The sequence below is a fragment of the Leucoraja erinacea genome, chromosome 12, assembly GCF_028641065.1.
Source record: "Leucoraja erinacea ecotype New England chromosome 12, Leri_hhj_1, whole genome shotgun sequence".
Taxonomy (NCBI): Eukaryota; Metazoa; Chordata; class Chondrichthyes; order Rajiformes; family Rajidae; genus Leucoraja; species Leucoraja erinaceus.
In genome coordinates, this window is record NC_073388.1 from 22572750 (window position 1) to 22599489 (window position 26740).

General features: G+C 42.5%; 1 protein-coding gene across 3 annotated transcripts in view; it reads right to left on the reverse strand.

Annotated features, from left to right (window-relative positions):
• The window catches only part of LOC129702164 (Krueppel-like factor 12), a 126797-nt gene that overhangs the window by 89590 nt on the left and 10467 nt on the right, over window positions 1-26740 (reverse strand). For all 3 annotated transcript variants that reach the window (XM_055643779.1, XM_055643780.1, XM_055643781.1), the window contains exon 2: window positions 15007-15078. In XM_055643779.1, the coding sequence (XP_055499754.1) occupies window positions 15007-15078 (72 nt within the window). The remainder of the gene's footprint in view (window positions 1-15006; window positions 15079-26740) is intronic.

Consider the following 26740-nt stretch of genomic DNA (forward strand, 5'->3'; position numbering starts at 1 on the left):
CAAACAATATTAAACATGATACAAGAATCTGACTTTGAGAGTTCCCAGGACCCAGGTGGGACAAAGCATTGGTGGAGATGTGGTCAGAACATTCCAGATTCAATTCATAATTTGTATAATTACTCCTCTTCAAATGTTCTGTTTCCATGATAATGGTCAGGGGGAAAAGTGAAACATCGGGATTCAAAATTATACCAGTGCTGGAGAGAGGAAAGATATTGAGGCTGGGTGCAACAGAGGACTGCCTATAAATACAGCAATGACTAATTTCGAAGAACCTCTGATTAATGATGCACCTTTTACGGCTTGGTACAATTAGTCCAAGATGCAGAGGATGCACACAGGTTGCAGATGAATATTCCAACCAAGACGCAAACGTAAATATTTTCAGCAGCAGCAATGGGATTCCAGTTAAAAACCCATAGCAAACTTGAATCAGGAAGGTTTTGGTTGTCAACAAGGGGCTTCACGTGCCTGTTTGATTTCCTTCTACCATCTACCCAATGCACTTCTGATTCTCCACCCACACGCCAGTGCTTGTTTTGAGGAAGACTTTAGATTTTTGAACACAGTCACATCAGGCTGCATGTGCACACGTGCCAGTGATCATTCTTCGCGTGCGAGTTAAGACAGGGAGTGTCAGAAGGTAATTCAGCCGTGGGCTGGGCGAGGGTGGGGGAAAGAGGGAAACGTGGGAATCAAGCTCATTCCACCTGAAGCTCAATCATTTCTATCCCCGTGAAGCAATCTCGAGCAGAAACGCTATCAAATCTCCTCCAAACTCCCTACTCCGTCACCTGGCTTACAAATAATTGCAGAACAAAAATAGATCAAGAAACCTTCATCTAACACTATAGACATATTTCTATCGCATTCCCCCATCACTATCATTCATCAATTGTGGTAGAAATTCTGCAGCATTTTCCCTTTGAGAATAGGGAAGATTCAAACAAGAGGACATGACTTCAGAATTAAGGGACAGAAGTTTAGGGGTAATATGAGGGGGAACTTCTTTACGCAGAGAGTGGTAGCGGTGTGGAATGAGCTCCCAGTGGAAGTGGTGGGCAGGTTCATTAGTATCATTTAAAAATAAATTGGATAGGCATATGGATGAGAAGGGAATGGAGGGTTATGGTACGAGTGCAGGCAGGTGGGACTAAGGGGGAAAAAAAATTTGTTCGGCATGGACTTGTAGGGCCGAGATGGCCTGTTTCCGTGCTGTAATTGTTATATGGTTATATGTTATATGGTTATTTTTAGAGAGGAAAATATTTCCCTCAAATTCTTTATTGTATTTAGAATATTGTATTTTGTAGGGATAATTAGCCTTCAATTGCATAGTGTAGGTGATATCGTTTTGTTTATGAAATTTCATAAATTTTAAGGAGACTTCCAGCTGGTTCACCCCTTAACCTTTTCTGGATGAGAGAGCCAGTCTGTTTTTTCCCCCCAGATTGTTAGAGCTTCTCAGTTGTAATATCAGCGCTCAGGCAGATAGGGGGTCAATATTGGGACCTCTGAGGGCTCTCGTCCACATTGGAAAGTACTGGAAACAGAAACAATATAGGTTTTTAATAAATGGTATAGTCAAGGAAAAAAATATTGGACTTCAAATCAGCTTGCTTTGAAGGATCCTGAAATGTTAAGGATCAACATGCATTGAAAAGCTCTGATTCCACATTTTGCTAGCTGATTTTGGGAAGTACCGTCTGCTCCAGCTAACACTCTCTTGTTCACAACCCTAGCAGCAATAATGAATAAAAATACTGTAGGTCATATTTTTTCATTTTTCTAGATTTCATAAAAACATCTTTGTTAATTAACAAAAAGTTAATGGACATGTTTCCATCCTGTGTAAAATGAGATCTGCAATAAGTTTGTGTTTTACAAAAAGAAAACAAATTTGCCTGCAAACCAAACTGGGGGGAAAAGCCACAACTCTAACGGATGCGAAATAGACTACGTGTCCAGTACAAGCTCCATGAGACAGGGAGTGGCTCACGGCCAATTAAAATACATGAACCAATATTAACCACACCCAAATGTCAGGAATGTAATGGCCGTCAGTATGACTGCAACAGTTTGTGCTGGATAAGGGTGTGGTTTAATAGGAGTGCCTGGGATGGGAGGAAACACCAACACAATCGCATGTACTGCAACGATGACCTGTAGCTTTGAACTTACATTTAGTTTCAAAGAAACATATTTAACCAACTGCATTCTGTAGCAGCAGTAACCTTCAATTCAGCTTCTGTAAAACACATTATTTTTTCTTCCCTCCCCCCTCCCCTCTCTCCCTCTAAATACCCCCAATTGTCCAGAAATCACATATGCTAATTATTAAAATGGATTCACTTCCATTCAAGTAACATAGGGGAAGACAACTTCCTCTTGAACAGCTCTGGTCTCACAAAATAACGTGGCTTAATTCTGCTTTCCATGGCAGTAATAAAAATTGGTCTTTTTAATGGATCTAGTGAACCATGCAAATCAGCAAGTCTCACAGTCCAACACTTCCCTGCCGCTAGTGCATATCAGCTGCGGCAACGTTGCAGGCACAGTAATTAGCCACAGGGCCATTGGGGGAGGGGAGGAAAAGTACCATCACTCAGGGATCTCGATCGTAGTGCAATATATATGTGTAAAGCCTGTGCGTTTTATAATCTCCTGCTGGAAACTGCATATACAGACATATGGTGTGCAGGCCTACCTAAATCAGGCTAAATTGTGATAAAGAAAAGAAGCAGGAAAAGGCCATAGGGCTTTTCAATGCCACTCGACAATTCAGTAAAAATCATGGCTTCAGCTCCACTCTCCTGCCCATCCCAAGGGGCAGAGTGACCAGTTCTTCTGTAGCCAAAACCTAACAGGAGTGGAATTACTGTGGATTCTGAACACTGCCGTTCTGGGCATTGAAGAATGATTGCTTTGTTAACATTCAAGCATGGTCTTCCAGAAAGTACTCAAGCCCCAATCACAGTTATGTTCAAACCACTAATATCTGGGTTGAAAACAAAATATATATATTTTTAAAGCTTTTATTAGAAAAAGCTTTTTACTGCAAATCAAAAATCACAAGATATTTAATGATGACCTTTGTCCCTGGAGCACCACTGAAGGTGACCACACCAGGTGTACCTCATAATCCATTAAAAAAAACACTATCAGGACTCCTCCATGACAAAGCCTATGTTAAAGAGTCAATGCTTGGATGCAGTTGGCTCTGAGATAGGATTTTGTCTTAAATTGGATTCACATAAATCAGAAAAAGCATATTCAAAAGCTAGGCCATATCTGCATGCAATTGCTGATGCCAGCCACCAAGTGTCACAGTGATGCAGCAGTCCAGCTGATATTTTAACTGAAGTGGACCAGTATCAACAAACAGAAATACATTAAAGATATTTTCCCCTGATAACTATCCTGAACATTTTAATTCCATATTACTGATTCATTCCAATGCAAAGTTTAGCACAAGCCTCCTGAAAGCTTCAAGTTTCATGTCCCATTCTCTGTTATTGCAACTTAAATGACGTGCAAGTGGTATCCTTACCTCTGTCTCCCTCTCAGTCTGAAGAAGGGTCTTGACACACGAAATTCCACCCATTCCTCCTATCCAGAAATGCTGCCTGTTCCTCTTATGCCCGTCCCATTTAGGAAACCTGAACGGAAACCTCTGGAGACTTTGCACCCCACCCAAGGTTACCGTGCAGTTTCCGGAGGTTTTTGTCAGTCTCCCTAATGATTGAAAGTGGTTTCCGCTTCTTCTATGTTCCGGCGATTATTTCAAAAAATTCGAAACCAGCCGCGACTAAAAATAGGTTGCCGTTTTAAAAATCGGTAATTTTTTAGTCGAAGCCGGTTGCGATGCTAGTTGAAGGTGGTTGCCAGAGGTTGCAGGTGGTTGCCAGAGGTTACAGGTGGTTGCCAGAGGTTGCAGGTAGTGGAAGGTCTAGAAAATTACCGATTTTTAAAACTGCAACCTATTTTTAGTCGCGGCCAGTTTTGAATTTTTTGAAATAATCGCCGGAACATAGAAGCGGAAAACACTTTTGACCATTAGGGAGACCGACAAAAACCTCCGGGAACCGCATGGTAACCTTGGGTGGGGCACAAAAGTCTCCAGAGGTTTCCGTTCAGGTTTCCTAAATGGGACAGGGGCATAAGTTACTCAAGCATTTTGTCTATCTTTGGTATATATTACCAGTGCATTTTAGACAGCCCCCTCAGGTTGAAGATTTCCCACCACAGTTCTAATTGTGTTAAAGTTAGTGAAATGATCTGTGCAGGATCCACACAAAGATACTTTTTTTTTTTAATCATTTCAGTTTCCTTCAAGGAATCAAATGCCTCTTTAGAGCTTGGAGTGGACACTTTGGGAGTATGACACAGGCATGCAGACAATGTGGCCCTGGTCCTGGAGCCACTTTAATGTGATCTGGGACTTGATACTCGGATTGCAAGTCTGGGAAAGGTAAGAGACATTAGTTTGCCAATCCAACTAATGGATCTGGAGAATTTTACACTGACAGCATTTCTCCAGTGTTTGGAAGCTTCTACTGTAGTTATCCCACTATACCTGCCTTTTCCAAACCAGTTACATTTAAACTCTTTCCCATACCCTTGACCTTAAACCCTCATCCAATTTTTAGGCAAACAATACTTACACCTCCACACTTATCATGAGCAGCCATTTTCACTCTGGTTTCCTCCACTACAACCTTTGCTAAGTGCCATTACGTTAATCACTGTTGCAGGCTATCAGAGTTCAACAAAAAAAGCTGCTGGAATCCCTTCAGTATTTTCATCTGCATCAGACATTGGATTAGAGGAAAATAGGTATACACCTGAAACAATGCATTTAAAAGCATTGCTTTTAAAAATGATTGCATCCATTTCAGGTATCAGGAAAATGAATGAACATCCGATGCGATTCATCTTATTGCTAGGTAGACAAAAATGCTGGAGAAACTCAGCGGGTGAGGCAGCATCTATGGAGCGAAGGAAATAGGCAACGTTTCGGGTGATAGAAACATAGAACCACTTCGACCCGAAACGTCGCCTAGTTCCTTCGCTCCATAGATGCTGCCTCACCCACTGAGTTTCTCCAGCATTTTTGTCTACCTTTGACTTTCCAGCATCTGCAGTTCCTTCTTAAACATCTTATTGCTAGCATCACTCCACTGCTCCATTTCACACATGCGATGACTGAACAAATGTGTGCAGAACTCATTCCAAAAGGTCCTGAACTGGAACACTTGTTTTTCTCTCAACACAATTAAATGAAAAAATAAATCATAAAGTCCGGAATAAGACACAATTTTCACACCTTACAAGCTCTTTGTACTCTTCCATACTTCCAGTTTCCCTCTCCCCGACTTTCAGTCTAAGAAGGGTCTATACCCAAAACATCACTCATTCCTTCTCTCCAGAGATGCTGCCTGTCCCGCTGTGTCACTCCAACATTTTGTGTCTATCTACAATTTTAAATATGTCCCTACTGCTCATTTGTTTTAGATTTAAAAAACCTAGCCAGTCATTTTATATTCTAATGAAAATGCAATTACCTGAAGCACTAGCCATGGGTGAAGCACAGGAGAATGGATCTCAATGGCTTGAGGACACTCACAACACAATGTTGGCCCTAACCATTGTCACAGGTGCGGGAGGGTGGGGACAGGGGTCAGCCATTGAGAGAAAATTGCAACAGACCCAGCCCACTTCCCAAAGGTCAATGCATTAATTACAAGGCAGTTGCTTGCTGACCAATCTGTGAACACACAGGCATTTAAATGCAATTTAAGAGAGAAAAAGGAAGCAGAACTCTCAAAGTGAAAATGTCCCAATATCATATGTCGATCTTGGTGACTCTCAATAAGGAATTAGGGCTGCATACAAGATATGTTTACTGCACAAATGTGATGAGGGTGGGAGTTGGAATTAATTTTCTTGTCTTGGATTTGTACCCTTTTCTCCATCTCCCCACCCTCCCCATTTCCTTGCCCCAAATGAAGGAATTCAGGACAGGTGCTGGGTTACTTGTCATTAGCACACATATGGAAACAAACCAACTGCTGCCCTAGGGCTGAATGTAGACAAAGCAACCCAGAGGCAATATGCGACACCACTGTTGGAGATTCCCAGCTTAATAGAATATGAAAGACGGAGAAAACAAGAGTTAAGCAACTTCCTTCAGTAGTGTAGATGTTGATTTACAAAATAAAATGACACAAAGTGCTGGAATAACTCATGGGGTCAGATAGCATCTCTGGAGAACATAGAAAGGTAGATAGATTGATTCCTGATACAAAACGTCACCTATCCATGTTCTCCAACAAAGCTGCATGACCCGCTGAGTTACTCCAGCGCTGTGTGTCCTTTTTTCGTTCAGTAGTGCTCTGGTAAAAGCCAACACCAGGCAGGAGAGCTTAAAAATGGATGTGAACACGTAGAAGCTAATTGAAGATATTGAAGCGAATAAAACATGTTGAAGCCAAATCAGGCCATTTAATCGGCTCTCAGAGAAATCTCCTTTCTGCTCACTTTCTCTGTGAGGAGTTCCAATATTTAGACCCAGCCATGATACATTTCCAGGATCTGGATAGGGTGAGATTGGCATGATGATTGTAGAGATACAAATATACAGCATGGAAATAGACCCTGACGCCCACTAAATCCATGACGAAAATCAAACATCTATTTACATCAATTCCATTTTATTCTCCCCACATTCACATCCAGCCCACCTCCATCACCAAGATTCTACCAATTACACCGGGGTCATTTATAGTAGCCAATTAACCCATTAACTTGCTTGTCTTTGGGGTATTGGAGAAAACCAGAGTATCATGGAGAAATCCATGCAGTCACAGAGACAATGTGCAAACAACACAGTGGTAGATTGCAAGATTGAACACTCGTCGCTGGAGCTGTGAGGCAGTAGCTTTCCTGGTTGCTCAACTTATTATGCAGGCCTGAACACAGTTAGCAGAAGTTCAGAAGTGGACATGGGGGTAACGAGTGCCAAGGGTTGTGCTCGTCAGCAATCAAAAATAACAACAGAATTCACAAGATAATAAATATGGGGAACTCTCAGCCACAATAGAGCATTACATGCTAGGATTAGATTTAGAGGGCAAGGGTCATCCATTTCAGAATTACTTTTTAAGAACAAATCAAAAGAAAGTACTTGCACGTTTATTTCAGTAAAAGCAATTATGGAATCTGTATTCTATCTAAAAATGTATGAGGTTCCATACTAGATTGTATATTCTACTGTCCACTTGCCCAAAAACATTATGTGGGAGAATAAATGAACATGAAGTAATTTACTAATCTCACCTCTCCTTCTTGATAACCTACTGCTATAAATAGTGGAGGGAGGATCATTTTGTGGAGACTAAAGATGGAAGATGGTATGCCAGAAAAACAATGAGGAGGCATCAACTGAGATGTTTTAGGCACTAGAGAACTTGCTTACATTTACCTTGCAGTCAATGACCAAAAATAAAAACTACACAGAAGGAGATGCACGAGTTATCCAGCAGTGACCCTGACAGAGTCAAGCTTATTAAATAACAGCAGAGGATTCATATCTCTGGTCATGGCCTTCTTTGGTGTTCAAATTCCATGCCACTTTAAAACTTTCAAATGTAAAGACAAATTTCATGCAAGTGGCATCCATAATAATGTTACATACTAGCTAACAACACGCTATGTGGTCAATTGTTTGTATATACAGCATATTCACCGAGGAACCATACAAGTTCAGGAAGCTCATTACCGGCACAAAATTACTCAATTCCTAAATATAACAAGGATTAATGAAAGCAACTTTTGCCACACATAAAAATCGACCTAATGAAGGTACCTGTATATCAAAATGCAGGATCCAGCTTTTCCAAAGCAGATCTTGGAGCCAAGAAGCTGTTGCCTTCATCTAAAGGGTTTTGCATCTTTCATGGTTTCACAACAAACTGTTTCCTGGTGCGAGAAGAATACTTTATCTGCCCCACCCATTCCATGGCAAAGCTCAGACAGACACACTAAGAACATACATAAAGCCCAAAAGGAAGCTGGGCTGAGGGAAATTGACTGGATTAGAGCTGGGACACTGCTATTCACAGTTCAGAATATGTAGAGATCAGACAGGCAAATATCAAAAAAACAATATTGAGAAATTATTTTGTATGTTTGAGGACTGATTAAAATGCTTCCAATCCTATAACTACTTTGTACATTGTAAAATAATACAAGGGAAGGCTCCAATACTACCCCAAAAAGAAGGAAGTCTTATCTTGTAGGACAAGGGAAAAAAGGCCACCTTTTATGAGTTAAGTCCATTTTGCCTGATGTTTCTGATTGTCAGGTACCAGCTCTAGATTCAGTTTAGCCATTACCAAGCCAGCTATGGATAGCCTGCACTTTTCAGCATGCCCATAAAAAGGAAGCAGCATGCTTTAACAATTGCTAGCTTGACAACATGGAAGGTTGTGGATGAGCTGGCAATATGCAGCAAGCTATTTTGTGCTGCTCATTCCAGTTTTACTTTTGTTGTGTGTGTGTGTGTGTGTGTGTGTGTGTGTGTGTGTGTGTGTGTGTGTGTGTGTGTGTGTGTGTGTGTGTGTGTGTGTGTGTGTGTGTGTGTGTGTGTGTGTGTGTGTGTGTGTGTGTGTGTGTGTGTGTGTGTGTGTGTGTGTGTGTGTGAATCTCAATGTGGCTGCAGTTATTGGTTGTTGAACAACGTACCTTGCAATCTAAAAAAAAAAGCACAGGTGAATTCATCACTAAATGAGCAGCAGCATATTGCCAGAACCTAAAGCTGCACGTTTTCCAAAGCAGTAATAATTCAATGAACAGCAGAGAGTGCCGCAGCCTCACATCTCCAGCAACTTGGGTTCAATCCTGTCCCGTGGTGGTACTCGTGTACAATCTTCATATACTCCCTTTGTGTGCGTTTCCACCATGTTTTCCAGTTTTCTCCCAAGCTGGATGGTAGGTTAACTGGTAATTGTAAATTACCCCCATTATAGATTGGCAGTGAAGAATCAAAGAGTTGATGGATATAAAAGAGAAAATAGGCTACAGGGAATTATGTCATGGGAAAAGGATTGCCTGGAAGCTGACATGGATACAATTGTCCAAATGCCTCCTTCTATGTTGTCAGGAAATACAAGTCTGCGGAAATCACACGTTTAGCTTGGCATGTGTAACCATGGTAACTAGAGGAAAAAATGTTGCTATATTTCCCCGCTTTGTGATGAATTAACACATTTCCAGTAGCACAAAGCAGAAAAATTCCAAGTTCGATCTCCATTCTTGGCCAAGTCGATCGATTTTAATCATAGCACCATTGAAAATATATCAATTGAGCGCTGGAGAAAAATTCCAAAAATGATTCCCAAAAATGCATCAATATGAAATAAAGATAACAGCAAGATTCCTCTCAGCAGTGATGTTGCCCACTTGTGACTGACCGGGCAGCTAAAAGTCTGAAGGATCCAGACCCAAAATGTCACATCCATTCCCGCACACATATGCCACTTGACCTGCTGAGTTCCTCCAGCACTTTGTGTTTAGCTAAAATTTAACATCTTGGCTCACTTAGAAAATATCACATGGGCAAGGTAGAAACCCTATAGAGGTAAATAGGTCAATAGAAAAAAAGATGGAGGAGGGGGACATTGGGAAATAGTTATTTCATTCTATTTTAAAGGTTTGTTTCAAATCACTGTGGAATGCTAAAATATAACCTCTAACTGTATAAAATATATATATATGAAAGCAAAGGAACCAATGGGTTTGGAACCAAATGTTGACGTATGCACAGCTGAGGCACGGTGGCAGTGAACAGTAACAATGATATCATCCCCATTCTGACTGAAGAATTGACAATGTTTCAAAGTGGCATGACATTTCATTTGCTTAGGGGTGGGTGCAAGGAAGCTAGGTGGGGGGAGGAGGAGGGTGGAGGGATTTGCAGACAAACAAGGAAAGGACCTGCAATCCATACAACAAACTCATCTGTTTCCACGCTTACATCATCTTTGGGACAGCATCCACACCAAATACTGGAGCTTTGCCAAACTCCAGCTCTGCACAATATCATGTAAAGATCCCTAGAAAACATCATTCTGGGACCATAAACATTTTGCCGCCGTGCTAAACTCAGCCAGAACTCTCGGCCGGCTGTATGATCAAGGAAAAATGTGAAAGTCATGGAAACAGGGAAAGAAATTAAATACCACCAGTCCCTCTTTTACATATTGATGTGAATCGTTAACATCATGAAGAAAATAAACTGAAAATCCACTTTTTTTGAGTAGCAGCAAATCCTTTGCGTCATATTTTTAGGGAACTGGAAGACACAATTGGGGAAATATATGGCAGAGGGCGTGAGGAATGCTCTACAATACTGGAGACGGGCCAACAAAATACCATAACTAAACTAGGGCACAATCTGAACTAAACTATGAAAAGTAAATGCAAGCCTATTGAAGTGCTGGGTGGAGTAACCAACATACATATCACACTCAAGAAGAAACAGCCAATTTGAATTGAGAAAAGTTTTGCTTAACTATGAAACTTCATATTTGAGTGGAACTCCCGATGTAATTTATTTAAACTTTCCAAAGGTCTTTGATTAGGAACCACATGAAAGACTCATAGTAAAACTTAAAATCATGAAAATCCAGGAATAGTAATTAGGGCTAGATAAGAAGAGTGTTAAAATAAAAGGAAAACACAAATCCTCACTATAAATGATTTACATCTGCAGTTTGCAATAAAATTAGGGAGAGAATTAAAGACAGAGGTTATTACCCAAATTACATGCATATTAAGTATGCAACTTGGAAAACAACTGGGAAATTAAATGCAAGGTATTGTACATTCAGTGAAATATGAACAGTGTATATATGAAATGAGGAAACAGAAAAAGACATGTAGAGATATTGAAACTATTGGGAAAGCACAATGATTTTTATGAGATGTATGCGCTGAACATAGTGAAACAATATGTAAATATCTGAAAGGGGACAATGGTTATAACTACAATTCTGCTATACATTAGTCAGACCATTCTTGGGAATACAATGCACTATTTTGAAAATCCACTTCAGACACTAAAGTGGATGCAAGGTCATGACTCCAGTCACATAGCCCTTTCTCTAGGGCAGTTGCTGGTGAAGCTGGTGTGACTTGGGTGGGGGAGAGATGGCAAAGGAGAGAATGCAAGGGTTACCTGAAGTTCGAGAAATCAAAATTGATACCACTGGGCTGTAATCTGCCCAAGCGAAATATGAGAAGCTGTTCCTCCAATTTGCCAATAGCCTCACTCTAACAATGAAGGAGACCCAAGACAGAAAGGTCAGTGTGAGAATGGGAAGCGGAATTAAAGTGTTTGGCAACCGGGAGATCAGGTAGGTCCAGATGGACTGAGCAAAGTTGTTCAGCAAAACAATCGCCCAGTCTACGTTTGGTCTCACCGATGTATAAGAGTCCACATCTTGAACAACTGATACAGTAGATGAGGTTGGAGGAGGTGTAAATGAACCTCTGCTTAACCTGAATGGACTGTCAGGGTCCCTGGACAAAGTTGAGGGGGGAGCTATAGGGACAGGTGTTGCATCTCCTGTAGTTGAAGGAAAAGGTATCTGGGGAGGCTGCATTTCTGGAGTAAAAGAATAGGTGGCGTTTCGGGTTGAGACCCTTCTTCAGACTGACAGTCAGGGGAAAGGGAAACAAGAAATAGATGGAGATATTGAGATATAGACCAAATGAATGAAAGATAATGCAAAAAAACTGAATACATCCGCAGGACCTTTGGGGGATAAAGGCAAACCCCAAAACACTCAACAGAACAGAACAGCTTGTTATTCCAAGCTATTGAAAACCCTATTAAGTCATAAAATGCATCTCACAAAGAATACCAAATGTCACTCATTTTTTATGGAAGAATGTAGAATTGAAAATAGCTATTTTTTGGATTAAGAAATAAAGGTAAAACAAAATTGCTGCCACTATTTACCATGCAGCCAACCCTGCTTCCCACAACGAATGTCAACATCTCAATGGGCTGTAGTATTTTTTAACCAAATAACTGCCTGTCAATACTATCAATCAATATTTTAATATAAATATTTGTCATTTGGGCTTTTTCCAAATAGCTCATCATCCACAACCCTAAGATAAATGGAAATGGATGCTAAGATCTTCATTGAAATTTAACAATCGTAAATGGTTTAAATGTACATGTAATTTTGTAACTCCCACTGGAAAATAAGGGTACTTTAAAAAGCTTTCTACGATGTTAAACTGCGCTTCCGATATACTCCTAAAATGGCCCTCACTTTTCTTTTAGACATTTATTTAAGTTTTATTAATGGTCCATCACAGGTACTGGCCTCCCCATCAATAAAGATTTCTATAGGAGGCACTGCTGCAAAATGTCAGCAAAATATCAATGACCATTCTGGCCATACTCACATTACACAACTACCTCCCAAAGGAATTAAACTCCATCATCATGTAAACATCCCACGCCAGGCAGATGTTTGTCTAGCACCGGAGGAGCTGCCGCCGTGGTCAACAAGCACCAGACGTCATACCTTTTCTAACAAAGCTGGGGACAACAGCAGTGTTTCCGGCAAATTTAAAGTGGAGTTGGAACTGTGTCTGGCTACACAGTTATGGTATAGAACGAGTAGAGCAAGGGATTGAGCACACAGCCTTGAGGTGCCCCTGTGTTAACGGTTATGCAGGAGAAAGGCAGTTGATTAGGAAGTTGAGGATCCAGTTGCAAACGGATACACAGAGACCCAGTTCCCTGAGCTTGGAGGAGTTGACTGCCCATCTCCATTGATCCTTGAGAAGACTATCACGAACCATCCTCTTGGAAAACTACAGTAGATTTAAAATCACTCCACAATACTCTTGGGTTGGGTAGGAAGTTCCATTAGTTAAATCCAGTCACTGAAAAGAATCAGCAATGCGCTTTGTGGTGTCCAATCTGCAAGGAATTTGCAAGTTGTTGTGCGTCCATGCATTTGCTTTTCCTGTCGAGCTAGGTGGCAGATGTCAAGAATTTGTGAGGTCCTGAGAACGTAGCTTCAGCAAGCGACAACAGGACTTTTTGCAAATGGTATACACAACAGTCGCACAGTGTGCCAGTATTGGAGGGAGTGAATGTTTAGTGTGGTGGATGGGTTGTCAATGAAGCAGAATGATTGGCACTGTTGGAGTTGCGCATCTAGACTGTCCTCAATCAAATTCCTTTCTTGCATCCCATTGATGGCAATATAGTTTTGGGGAAATATCAATCACGGCAGGATGATCAGTCCCTGATCTGTTCTTGCAGCCACAGCATTTGCAGCTAGTCGAATTTAGTTTCTGCATCAATGGTGACATCCCCAGGATGTCTATGGCAGTCTCTTGGTAACAGTAATTACACTGAATAGCCAGGGGTGGTGGCTCGATCTCTCGCTTGGCACATACCGTACCTGTCACTTATCAAACCATGTTTGAATATTTCCCGTGACGTTGCATATGGAAGTAGCCTGGCATGAGCAATGGTGACCATATATCTACCAGATTGTCATACCAACCCATCTGGTCACTACAGCTCCATACGTCACAAAAACTAGCATTCTTAAAAAGAGACAAGAATGCTTTGTTGTCATATGCACGGAGACTCAAAGAATAGAATTCTTACTTGCTGCAGCTTTACAGGTAATTAACATATAACATTTAGATACGATACTGGCATTTAAGAGGCTTTTAGTTAGGCACAAGGGAGCTCAAGGAACAGAGACAGATATGGATCATATAGAAACAGGCAAGATCAGTTTAGTTAGACTTCATGTTGGGCCCAAATATTATTGGCCAGACTGCCCATTACTGTTCTGCCTTCTATGTCTATGTTCTAATGCTCGTCTATGGGCGAATATGTGGTCAACTCTCAATCTCCCTCCAAAGCCACAGGATGGAAAAGGCAATTGGGAATGGGCAATAAAAGCAATACAACAAGCAACATCTACTGCAATTAAATGAAAAATCGGAAAACCCAAAACAAGTCCAAATTAAACAGGATGGATAGGACATAGTGACATTTTCTTAAAAATAAACTCCAGACTTCCACTCCCAAAAAGAGTCCAAACCGTTTTACACGCATGTTACATAAGGAGCGGCCCAGTGATAGAGTTGCTGCCTTACAGCACCAGTGACCCAGGTATGATCTTGACCATGGGTGCTGTCTGTACAGAATTTGTACGTTCTCCCTGTGACCACGTGGGTTTTCTCTGGCTGCTTTGGATTCCTCCCACACTCCAAAGACGTACGGGTCTGTAGGTTAATTGGCTTCTGTTGATTGTAAATTGTCCCTAGTTTGGAGTATAGCACTAGTGCACTGGGTGATCACCGTTCAGCACAGACTTGGTGGGCCAAAGGGCCTCTTTCCACGCTGCATCTCTAAAGTCTAATCTCAGTCATGTATTAAAGTTAGCTTCATTGCTCCAAGCAAAATCAGCAGCAACCCCCATTCAAAATCATTTTCTTTGTAAATCAGTTTTAGGTCCTGATTCACCACAGTACACTAATACCTGGTGCCTCGGCTAATAAGAGTGAAAAATGATGAGTAACTGCAAATGCCCATGGGACCAGGCATTAAAATGAAATGTCGCAAGTATGAAGATAATGTCAGCATGCATGGAAGTCAAAACACCCGTCCATTTAAAGGAAAGATAAATTAGACACGATAATGGAACAGCAAGTCTCATTTCAATAACAAAACACTGAACAAACTGCAGAGTAACTTGGGCGGTAGTAGTATTTGAACAGAGTAAGGCACTGGAACAGCGAGCATAAGCTCAACATTGTAAATATCAATTGTACTCATTTTTCTCCTCTTTACATCAATTTACCACTTCAGCTAAAATAACATGGAAAAGTATTTGTGCATCACACAGCAAATTGCAATTCTGGTTCAGCATCAGTCTGAATTTTTGTTACCTCACTCTTTTGCTCCAGATTTTCTCCATGTGAACGATACAACTCCAGAATAGATGTTGAATTTGTGGAAAACTGTAAACAAATAGAAAATGATTTAACAAATTAATGCCAATTTCAAATCTCCTACTGCTTTTGCTCCTATCATTTCCCAATGTTTTTTTTAGGATTAGTTTGCATCACTGTCAAGCACTTTGAAACGTGTAGGAAGGAACTGCAGATGCTGGTTTATACTGGAGATATAGACACAAAATGCTGGAGTAACTCAGCAGGTCAGGCAGCAGCTCTAGAGAAAAGGAATAGGTGATGTTTTGGGACGAGATCCTTCTTCGGACGGCCCGAAACGTCACCCATTCCTTTTCTCCACAGAAGCACTGAAGTGTCGAGGAAAAAATGTCAACGTGACGCATATGTGAAAGTCCTTTTTTATTCCAATTGAATTTATTTACAATCCACTTTATTAACATCATTACCTCTAAGCACTGCAAAGGCACAGCTAAAAGTAATGCGAGATCAATTAAATGGGTACTGTCAAATTACAGAGGTCGGGAAACAGATTAATATCCAATATAAAGGCAAATTCTAACCAATAGTTTTCTCCCATAGAGGACACCATGTGGGAATTAGGATTCGTTCACCATTCAAAAGTATTGATTTCATTTGACCAAGTGTACTTTGGGAAGAGGGAAACTATTCCAGCTCATTTGTTCTACACATTTTCATACTGGCTCTTATTTGTTTTGTACCTTTTCACACCTCTAGTTTCCTCTCCCCTGATTCTCAGTCTGAGGAAGGGTTTCGACCCGAAACATCACTTATTCCTTTTCTCCAGAGATGCTGCCTGACCTGCTGAGTTACATCAGCATTTTGTATCTATCTTCGGTGTAGCCACCATCTGCAGTTCACTCCTACACATTCTAAATAAATTACCCTTCATAAAACCTGGAAAAGCTTATAAATGCAAAACAAAAGTTTAAACAGGCAAAGAAAAAGGGGATTGGCCAAGAGAGCAAAAGGGAATGTGATCGCCAGGTGTGGCTGTGTAACACATGTGGTGGAGGTTCTGCTGGCTGTGGGAGAGTATCTGAAATGTGCAGGTTAGAATTTCAGTTGGAATTCACATTGATTCAAAGCTGAAGCCATTCACCAAGGAAAGATGTGGTCATGAGAGCAAGTTGTGTGTTGCAGGTGTTCATCTATGGTTAACAGCACACAGTCTAAATGATAAAGGGAATAGGTGTGCTTTGATCTTATAATTCTTCATTTGTTGCTTGGCTAATAAAGTATGATTATGATGATAATGATTATATGCACAATGAAAGCTTCCACAGAGAAGGAGCAAAGTCGACTGCCTTAAAATTGGTTTAGCATTTGTAAAGCTATTTTAAGTAATCAGTTTAATATAGACCAGCAAGTGTGCTGTAATTGGCCACCATTAGGACATTTGGTAGCACACTTGCCCATGCTTTTGCACAGGCTTTGTAGACTCTGGGGTTTTCCATCACACATTTCACCAATGCAAGGAGGGCAAAGGAAATCAGACAAGTCTGGGGTGGGTTGGGAGATGTTCTGTCAAGGGCTCAAAAAAATGAAGCCACATGAATACAGACCTTTCAGTCAGGTTTGCAGCACCAACCTGTTCAGAGAGATCCCTTTAAATTACATAGGAATGAGCATCACTGGAGAATGTGAACTTTCATGGAATGCATACGACATTCCTGATTTTGAATCACTATTAACTTCCCACGGAAACCGAATTGCAAACCATACCAAATCTATATTCTAAGCCGGTAGGTGTACAATATACACGCAACAACAGTTAGTATGCACTAAAGTGACTTAATCATGACATAAAACTCTCAGATATAAATCAAGATTCAAACACCCAAAATTCACATGCAAGAACTTCCATCTGGAATCTTGATACTAACGCAAACAGGAAACTGAAACTCACTTAACCCAAACATACAAAATATAATTAGTACACTTTGTTAATATCATAACAGTCTTGTTTGAATAAGTAAATAAAAGGCAAACTTTTACCCAATGAATGAAAGAGAAGCAACTAATTTATTTTGAGAATACTTTGTAGCAGAATTGAGAGTAGACACATAAATTCAGCAGGTTTGGAGAAAATGGAAAGGTGAGGCTTCAGATTAACAAAGGGCCCCAACTGGAAATGTCACCTATCCATTTTCTCCAGAGATGCGCCCCGACCCAGCATTTTGTGGCCATCTTTGGTATAAACCAGCATCTACAGTTCCATTTTATTACATATTAGCAGAATTGAGGGATGACCATGTTGTCAGGCTACATCAAACAAAAATGCCCATGATTTGACAATGATAATTTCTAGATTTCATTTCTTTGGGATGTGTGGTGCCACCAGCCTTAATTGCCCATGCAAAACGTTAAAAAAATCTGCTGAAAATCTAAAACAAAAAATGCAGGTCAAGCAGCGAGGGTGGGAAGAGAAGCAGTCAACATTTTGGGTTGGAGACCCTTGATCAGAACTGGAAAGGAGACAAAGGCCACCAGTAAAGCTACAGGGAGAATGGTAGCAGGGAAGTGGGGGATGTATCCGACTGGGTGGAGCCATGGTGACCATGGGGATAAACTGTAGTCAAGGTTATCTCATCAGTGAATGAACAGGAGGGCAAGAACCTAGACAAAAGAAACTTGGCAGGTCAGACTGGGCATATCTCCCACTCCCAGACTAGAAAAAGGGAGAAGCAAAACAAGCTACGTTAATATTACAGATGGATGACAGATGCAGACTGAGAAAACAATTTACTTGGTTGTAGAATTTAATATTGAGTCCCAAAGGCTGCAACATGGCCAAATTCAAAAATTAGGTGTCGTTCTTCAAGCTTGCGTTGGGACTCTAGTCTGTAGAGGAGGCTACAATCCTCACACCAATCCTGAGATTTGGTCAGAGTGAAAGGAGCATGGAAAAAAACAGTGGCAGGCAATGGGAAGTTAAGGATTATCCCTTCAGATTGAAATCAGGAGTACGGCAAAGCGGTTCTACCAATGTAAAGGGCCTGTCCCACAGGCGATTTTTCAGCGGACTGCCGGCACTCGCCTGAAAAACCGAGAAACTGGAATGCCGACTGTCAGAGTGGAACACGAACACACACACACGAATACACACACACGCACACAGGAAAGGCGGGGGCCAGGGCAAGCGGGGGCAGCGCTGTCTGAAATTCACACGGTGCAAAGCTAAGGTGATACAGACACACACCGTGATGAACAGGAAGGTTGAGACAGCTAGCACAGTAAATCCTTTAAGGGGGGGGGGGGGGGGGGGGGGGGGGGGGGGGAAAGAGGGGTGAAGGCGGGGAGAAGGAGTGGAGAAGGTGGAGGCATTTTTAAGAAGCCAGACAACTTTTAATAAGCCAGAGATTCACAACTGTGAAGTTTGGCGGGCATTTAGCATTCTGAAAACTTGTGCTTAGGTTTTGTTTTCCCCAATGAGCCAATGAAAATGACCAGTCAGCAAAGGCGATTAATTAAAACTACCTACGACTACGTATAACGACATGGCGACCCCACTACAACTGCACCTACGACTACAAGATTATCGATTTTCTCCATGGCGACCAATTTTTGGTCGCAGAAAATGTTTCAATGTGGGGATGCGGGAACTCCTCGCGACCATGCAGGAGACTCACCAGAGACCACCAGCGAATATGTGACGATCATGTGGCGAGCGCAGTCTCCAGCACTTGCCTAAAAAGTCGCCTAAGTGGGACAGGCCCTTAAGAGTGACTGCCTTGTGAACACTACCTGGGTCGCCGCGCTGGATCGACGCGCTGGAGCTGGTGAGCTGTGACTGCCGAGATCAACACCTCCGGGCTGCGGGGCGGAGCGGGCGGCGCCGACTTTAACATCGGGAGCCTGGGTGCTCCAAACCGGCGCGGCCTTGTCGGCTTTGGAAGCCGCGGTCCCCAGTCAGGAAGCGGCCGTTCCAGGTGGCCAAGCCGCTTAGAGGACTCTCCCGACGCCGGGTCAACACCACCCCGTGAGAACGGCCAGGAACATCGGGCCTCCGTAGAGGCAATTGCGGTGGCCACAATAGGCCTGACTTTGGGTGAACTGGGAATGGGGACTGGACATTGTGCCTTCCCTCACAGTGGTAACCATTGTGGGGGGATGATTTTTTTTTGTCTGTAAGTAAACCTGTTAGTCTTTGTCCAAGATGGCTGTCGGAAGGGAGAGTGGATGCTGGCGCGCTTTAGCTGCCGCTGCTCTCTCTTCACACTGTGTTTTTGATTTTTTGTTTTTGGACTGAATTCTGTTTTTAATTTGTGTTTCTGTGATGTCTTTATTATTTATTTTATTCTGATTATATGTTTTATTATTCTTGTTAATCTTTGTAAGGTTGGGATTGGGATTGTAAGGCTTGGGATTTCTGAAAGGCGCCCAAAAATAACAAACAAAAAACCAAAAAAAAAAAAACTACATGCAACTAGATTGGAAGGCAGCTGTGGCGCAGCTGATAGGGAGTTTCTGCCTCACAACCCCAGAAACCCAGTTTCAATCGTGACCTCAGGTGCTTTCTGTGTGGAGTTTGCACATTCAACCCTGCAACTGTGTGGGTTTCCTCCCACATGACAAATACATGTGGATTTGTAGGTTAATTGAACCACTGATTGGCCTCTATAAAATGTCTTTAGTGTGTAGGGAGTGGATGTGAAAGTGAAATAACATAGAACCTATATGAAAGGATGATCAATGGTTTGTGTGTGGACTCACTCGGCTGAAGAGCTTGGTTTCATCGAAGATAGACATAAAATGCTGGAATAACTCAGGAGGGACAGGCAGCATCTCTGGAGAGAAGAAATGGCTGACGTTTCAGCTCCAGTGACACAAGGACATATCCCCTGTGGTACCGTGGAATTTAAATTCAGTCAATAATCTGGATTAAAAGGCTAATAATATGGTTTGACAAGGAGACACCAATTCGCCAGAAGAAGTGTAGGTTGTCCTATTAACCGATAAAGATTATTTTACTCCTTCCAGAATTACTTTTACCGTTGAACAAAGCTGTGAAATAGTTTATTTTCCTGCAAATGTTTATTAAATTCTCTTTCAGGACAGTAAATCGCTACAAATTACAAGAATGTGAATATAATTACATCATAAAAAAAGACATTCATTGAATGGAAGAAAATTACATTGCATAAATTGAACACCATTGGCCATTTCAGATGTGTTATTCAAGTTCACTGCAACATGCTGACACAATTTTCAATTTGTAGGTTAATTGGCCTCTGTAAATTGCCCCCAATACATATGGGGATAACAGAGAACTAGTGTGAACAGCTGGTCGGTGTGGACTTGGTGTGCAGAAGGGCCTGTTTCCATGCTGTATTTCTAAATTAAAATAAACAGTTTTTCTAAGCAGAGACCTTGGAGTTTTGTAAAGTGTAGAGCAGGAGCGGAACTCCCGGGGTCGGGGGGGGGGGGGGGGGGGGGGGGGGTTGCGACGAGGGGGGGGGCGCGGACGACACGTCCCCCATGTGTTTTGAGAGGTGGGGGACATCCCATCCCCCCCCCCCCCCAAGTTTTTGTAATCCGGATTTTAACACCCGATAAAATCCCCGCTCTCCGCGAGGCAGTGGGGGTGGGACTGCTAATCGAGGGCGCCAATTGGACAAGAGAGACGTCGGTCAGCAGGCAATGGGGGCGGGACATGATGATTCAGCGCGATCATTGGAGGAGGTAGGAGTGTGGGGGGGTGGGATTGAGGATAGAGAGCGGTGATTGGAGGAGGGAGACGTGGCACAGATCTGCGCCTCATCCGCAGGCATGATCCATCCCGGCTCACCGGCCCGGTCCCTTCCGTACCCGAATGCCCCCCCACGGGTGGCCAGAGAGGTCGGGAGTCAGATGGGAGATGTATCCCCAGGCCCACGGCCAGCGCACAGAAGCAGCGCTAAACCCAGCTCAACTCTGCCTGTCCCACCAGGTTAACCTACAGCCCTGCCTGACTTGTGGGAAATATGATCAGCGCGGAGAAGCAACGCTGGTCCCGTCAGTCCAGGCAAGGCTGTAGGTGAACCCGGCAAGATAGGCAGAATGGCGCTGCGTTTAGCGCTGGATTGAGCCTCCGAAGCCGCGCGCGCGCATGCGTTTGTGTGTGTGTGTGCTCAAGCGAGCGCGGCTGCCAAAAAATTGTGTGTCCCCCTGTCCCCCCCATATTTTGATTGCGATTTCCGTGCCTGGTGTAGAGTGCTAAATCCAAAACTACCAGAGAGTAAAACAACTGTCAGTAACCTCAAAACTAGGAATGGCATCTGCGAAAAGGAGGAAAGCCGAGATAAAGAAAAACCTTCATGATTGGTGAAGCTAACATACTGAAGGAAGGGTCCAAACCCAAAATGTCACCTACCCATGTCCTCCTGCCTGACCCGCTGAGTTACCCTTGCACTTTGTTCTACACAAGATTCCAGCATCTGCAGTTCCGTGGGACTGCAGTTTGACGCATCTTAATTCATCCAACTGCCTGCTGGAATTGCAAACAAGTAAATTATGGTACCAATAGTTCTGCTGTGACACAGCATTTGCATTCCTAAGAACCTTGGCTTTATAGAAAACGAATGTAGGGAAGAATGGTGTTCATCATTGTCGAATGTCTGCTATAATAGAGTAAGGTCTTTTTAAATAAACAAATTGATTTTTGTTACCGCAAGCTAAACATCCAAAAGGCTGCAAGTTACAATGTTTAATAGAGCATAGTGATCACTCACTATAACGGACTATGGCGCGCCGGGGGAGAAGAATGGTGTTCATCATTGTCGAATGTCTGCTATAATAGAGTAAGGTCTTGTCCCCCATTGACATCACTCACTGCCCGGGTGCCGCAGAATCCTGGAGCCCCATCACTGAGAGCACAGTGGGACCTCCCTCACCACTTGGAGCTGATGGTCCAAGAAGGCCCTGTGGCACCACCCTGTCCAGCACAGGCGGGGAACAGCAATACTCGCTGCCCCTGCTACCGATGCCCTGCATTTAGAGATTGAGTAAAATGGGAGGTCTGGGGCGTTGGGGTGGCAGTGTGGCGGAATGTGAAAACCCCGCCTTGCTCCAAGTGAGATTCCTATGATCAGCTGCCCATCCAGAGTGGAGGGTGAAATGACAAAAATCTTAAACGTTAACTCCGTTTCTCCTTCCAAAGACACCAACATGCCTGATGGACGTACAAAGATTTGGGTCGGAATCCTTCTTCACTGATGTAGTGTAGTAAGGGCAAGGGTGGAGCTGGCATGTGGAAAGTGGATGAGGGCGAGGGAGGATGATTGGACACACCTCACAGACAGTACCCGAGTTTACATTAATCCCATTTTATTCTCCACATATTCCCATCAACTCCCCCTGGAACCACCGGGTGGCGCCAGCAATGGCTGCCTCACCAACATTCTGTCTGTCCCTTCCTTCTTTGTGTTTTAATAGTATGTGTTAAATATGTTTTTAGTGGTCTTTAGCTTGTTTTATGTGGGGGGGGGGGGGAAACTTTTTCTAATCTCTTTACCTCGACAAAGATGCGATTTGTTTCCATATTGTATCTCCGTCCGCACTGCAGCCAAACATCAAGGAGTGGGCGGCCTTTGCTGGAGACCTATTTTTGAGAGTTGCACCACGGGTGCCAATGGAACTTTAACATCGTGGAGCCCGCGGTCCCTTTGCCAGGGATCGATCTCGGAGCTCCAGCCACGGGAGCCTGCGGGACTTTAACATCACGGAGCTCGCGGTCTCAGGTCAGACTTCAGGAACTCCAAGCCGCAGGAGCTTCGACCGCCCCAACCACAGGAGAATAAAGAGGAAGAAGTTTGGACTTTTGTGCCTTCCATCAGTGAGGAATGTGGGGAATCCGCTGTGGTGGATGTTTATATTAACTTTTATGTAGTTGTATGTCGTTGCTTTTTTTCCGTATGCCTGTATGGTAATTCGCACATCACTACCTTATTTGGTACATGTGACAATAAAAGACCTTTGAAACCTTCGATTTGAACTCACCAATTTAAAGGAACAATTTATAGCAGCCAAATAACCTACCAATCTTGACATTTTTGGAACCTGGGTGGAAGCTAGAGCACGTGGTGAAAACCCATGTAGTCACTGGAAGAACCTTCAAATTTCACACATACAGAACTGCGGATTAGGATTGTATTGGGTCACTGGAACCGTGAGGTTGCAGCTCTACTGATGAATGGACAATTAATAATCACAGTAAGAAATTCCTGAAGATATGTTAATCACAGTAAGAAATTCCTAAAGATATGTTAAACAGATGCAACCATCTGCAGTGACCTGGACCGGATAAATGTGCACACATTCAGCTGGATGCAAGTGGGTTATTAATGGGAGAGTGGTGTGGTAAAGGATCTCAAAGGCTTCACACTAGTCACTAAGGGCATGGATCGTGTGGCAGTCATATTGTATGTTTTTAGTGACTCTGAATTTTTGGTGACTCTTTCAGTGCAGGAGCAAGACCCGATCACAGATCTTCATACTATGATACCCTAGTAATAAGAGTGTGGAAAAGAGGTACAACAGGTGCACTAACTAAGGTTAGAGATGCCTATTAATATTTTAAGAATGAAAGCTTTGGTTTTCTTTTTTGTTTTAAAGAGACAATGGCATATTTGGCAGAGTGGGAAGGCACATAAACAGAAACAATAAGTGCTAACATAGGATGCAGAAAGAGAAGTTGGGTGGATAGTATTTTATAGGCAGAAAAGGAGGACCAAGAGGTCAACTCATGGGTGTGGCCATTTCCAGATAGCATGAGCTTAGGAAAAAATGATTCACTTTTAGGATGATGATCAAGGAAAGAAAACCTTTTTTGGCTTCATGGGCCAGGGTAAAGGGCCTGTCCCACTTTCACGACCTCTGCCGAGTTTGCCCTCGACTCATACTCGCAGCATGGTAGTCACAAGGACATAGTAGGTCGTAGGTAGGTTATAGGTAGGTTGTGATGCGAGTCGTAGGTACTCGTGGCATTAAGTAGGTATCGGCGTTTTTCTAGCTTGATGAAAAATGTCCACGAGTAAAAAAAGCTTGTGAATTAGGTCGTGAAAGTGGAACAGGCCCTTAAGGAAAGCTAATTTCAGTATTTATGACAAAACAAAACTCCCCAAGCTTCTCATTTTTGTTATTGAGTAGGGGACAGCAGGAAAGAATCCTTAGTTATGTTAGCCCAGGATTCTGAAGGCAGGAGAATGGGGTTGAGAGGGAAAGACTGATCAGTCATGTTTGAATCTAACTGCTGATGGTATTAGCATAATGAATTCTGAAGTGTATAGACACATCCTATCTGCTCAAGTTCAAACAAATGCCTCAAAACTCATTGGCTGGCTGTTCCATTCTACAGCAAGACAATGATCTCAAACATACTGCTAAAGCAACAAAGGAGTTTTTCAAAGCTGAAAAATGGTCAATTCTTGAGTGGCCAAGTCACCCGATCTGAACCCAATTGAGCATGCCATTTATATGCTGACGAGAAAACGGAAGGGGACTAGCCCCCAAAACAAGCAGAAGCTAAAGATGGCTGCAATACAGTCCTGGCAGAGCATCACCAGGAAGGCACCCAGCAACTGGTGATGTCCATGAATCGCAGACTTCAAGCAGTCATTGCATGCAAAGAATATGCAACAAAATACTAAACATGACTACTTTTATTTACATGACATTGCTGTGTCCCAAACATTATGGCGCCCTGAAATGGGGGGGGGGGGGGGGGGGGGGGGGGGGGGGGGTGACTATGTATAAACACAGCTGTAATTTCTACATGGTGAAATCAAAATATCTAAAAATATTCTTTAATAAAATCTGACAATGTGCACTTTAACCACATGTGATTTTTTTTCTATTACAAATCTCTGTTTACAGAGGCAAATAAATAAATGTGGGTCTTTATCCCAAACGTTATGGAGAGCACTGCAGGCTGCATGCAGGCTCAGAGAGAATAACTTTAATGAGAACCAGGATGTTCATTGGTGGACACAAACATCTAATTAGGCAAATTAATAGCTGCATTGTCACAAACAGTCAAAAGGTTAAAATACTTGCTGAATGTTCAGATGCAGCAAATCACATCATGAAAGGAGCTTTTTTTCAGTGGAAGTAAATATATGAAACAAAGACAATATCAGTGATTAAGTAAAGAATTAAACAAAATGCTGGAGTAACTGAGCGGGACAGGCAGCATCTCTTCAGATTCAAGAAGGGTCTCGTCACAAAACATCACCTATTCCTTCTCTCCAGAGATGCTGCCTGTCCCGCTGAGTTACTCCAGCATTTTGGGGCGATCTTCAGTTTTAACCAGCATTTGCAGTTCCTTCCTACACATGAAGTAAAGAATCTCCGGTCCTACTCTGTAACCTGCCCCCTTTGCTGTCAGAATCCATGCCTTCCAGCACAGAGTCCCATTCATTCTGAATCTAGCTGAATTTGCTCTCAGCTTTCCATTGTCACAATCTTAAAACCCTCACTCTTGAAGTATTTTAGTAGATTTGGCCATATCCACAAATTATTAAAAACCTTCCAGCGCACTCTTTGTCCTTTTGTACCTCAGCGTCATACATCATGGAAACAGGCCATTTGGTCCACCACATCCACTGCTCTGTCCTTTAATACTGGCAGCCAACCATTTAACTGATGGATGGACACTTCAGAATTCACACACGTATAGCCCCTCACACTCCACAGCCCCCTAACCATTTTTGACGCCTCCACTTTAAAAAAGATACATTTTCCACCAGGCTTTGGACAGCGTTATATAAATCTCCTCCCCTGGCTTGTACTGCTCTTCCTGCATTCTTCTTTAGTTTAGTTAAAAGATACAGTGCAGAAACAGGCACCTCAGCCCACAATGTCCATACCGACCAGCTTTAACTGTACAGAATTGTACGCGTTACAATTTTTACCGAAGCCAATTAACCTACAAACCTGTATGTCTTTGGAATGTGGGAGTAAACCGAAGCACCCGGAGAAAACCCATGCAGTCCCGAGGCGAACGTACAAAACTCCATACAGACGATACCTGTAGTCAGGATCAAACCTGGGTCTCTGGCACTATAAGGCAGCAACTCTACTGCTGCGCCACCTTCCTGCCCCTCAAATAGTTTTGAGAAAAATCATTCATACTTTAGAAAAGGTGCTGTATAAACATACTTTATTATCTCAGGATAAAACTCAAGCAGATATTTGTAAAATTGTTGAAGTATTTGCTCGTGTAAGAAAAAAACCTTCTTCTGCTTGTTGTCCCCTTTTACATATAAACCTCGATGCGATCAGTGCGGTAAAAACAGGTAGCCTTCCCACTGCTGCTGGAGAGGATTGGCAAGTTTTCCTTATCAACTGTTAGTTTGAGGCGGTTCGGCTTTTCCAAATGGATTTCTTTCTGGGTCATTCAGAGCCTTTAAATGTCAACCATAGAATGTAGAACTGGAGGCAAGTCTCGGGCATTCCAGGGCAACTGTGTAATATATATATTTATACAGTGAATATTTACAGGATTGCAGGGAGCCTGTGGCAAGAGTGTTCAGAGACAGTGGCAATCTTGATGGTTACTAACAAGTTTTCTCCTTGCAATGAGATTATCTGCATGTTAGTTTGAATTATAGGTCACAATGCCTCTCTAATTAGCGAGGATAGACATTTAAAATATCAGTTTGGGACAATAGTTTCGGCCTGCTCCAGTCGTGGAAACAACACATGTTCTTAA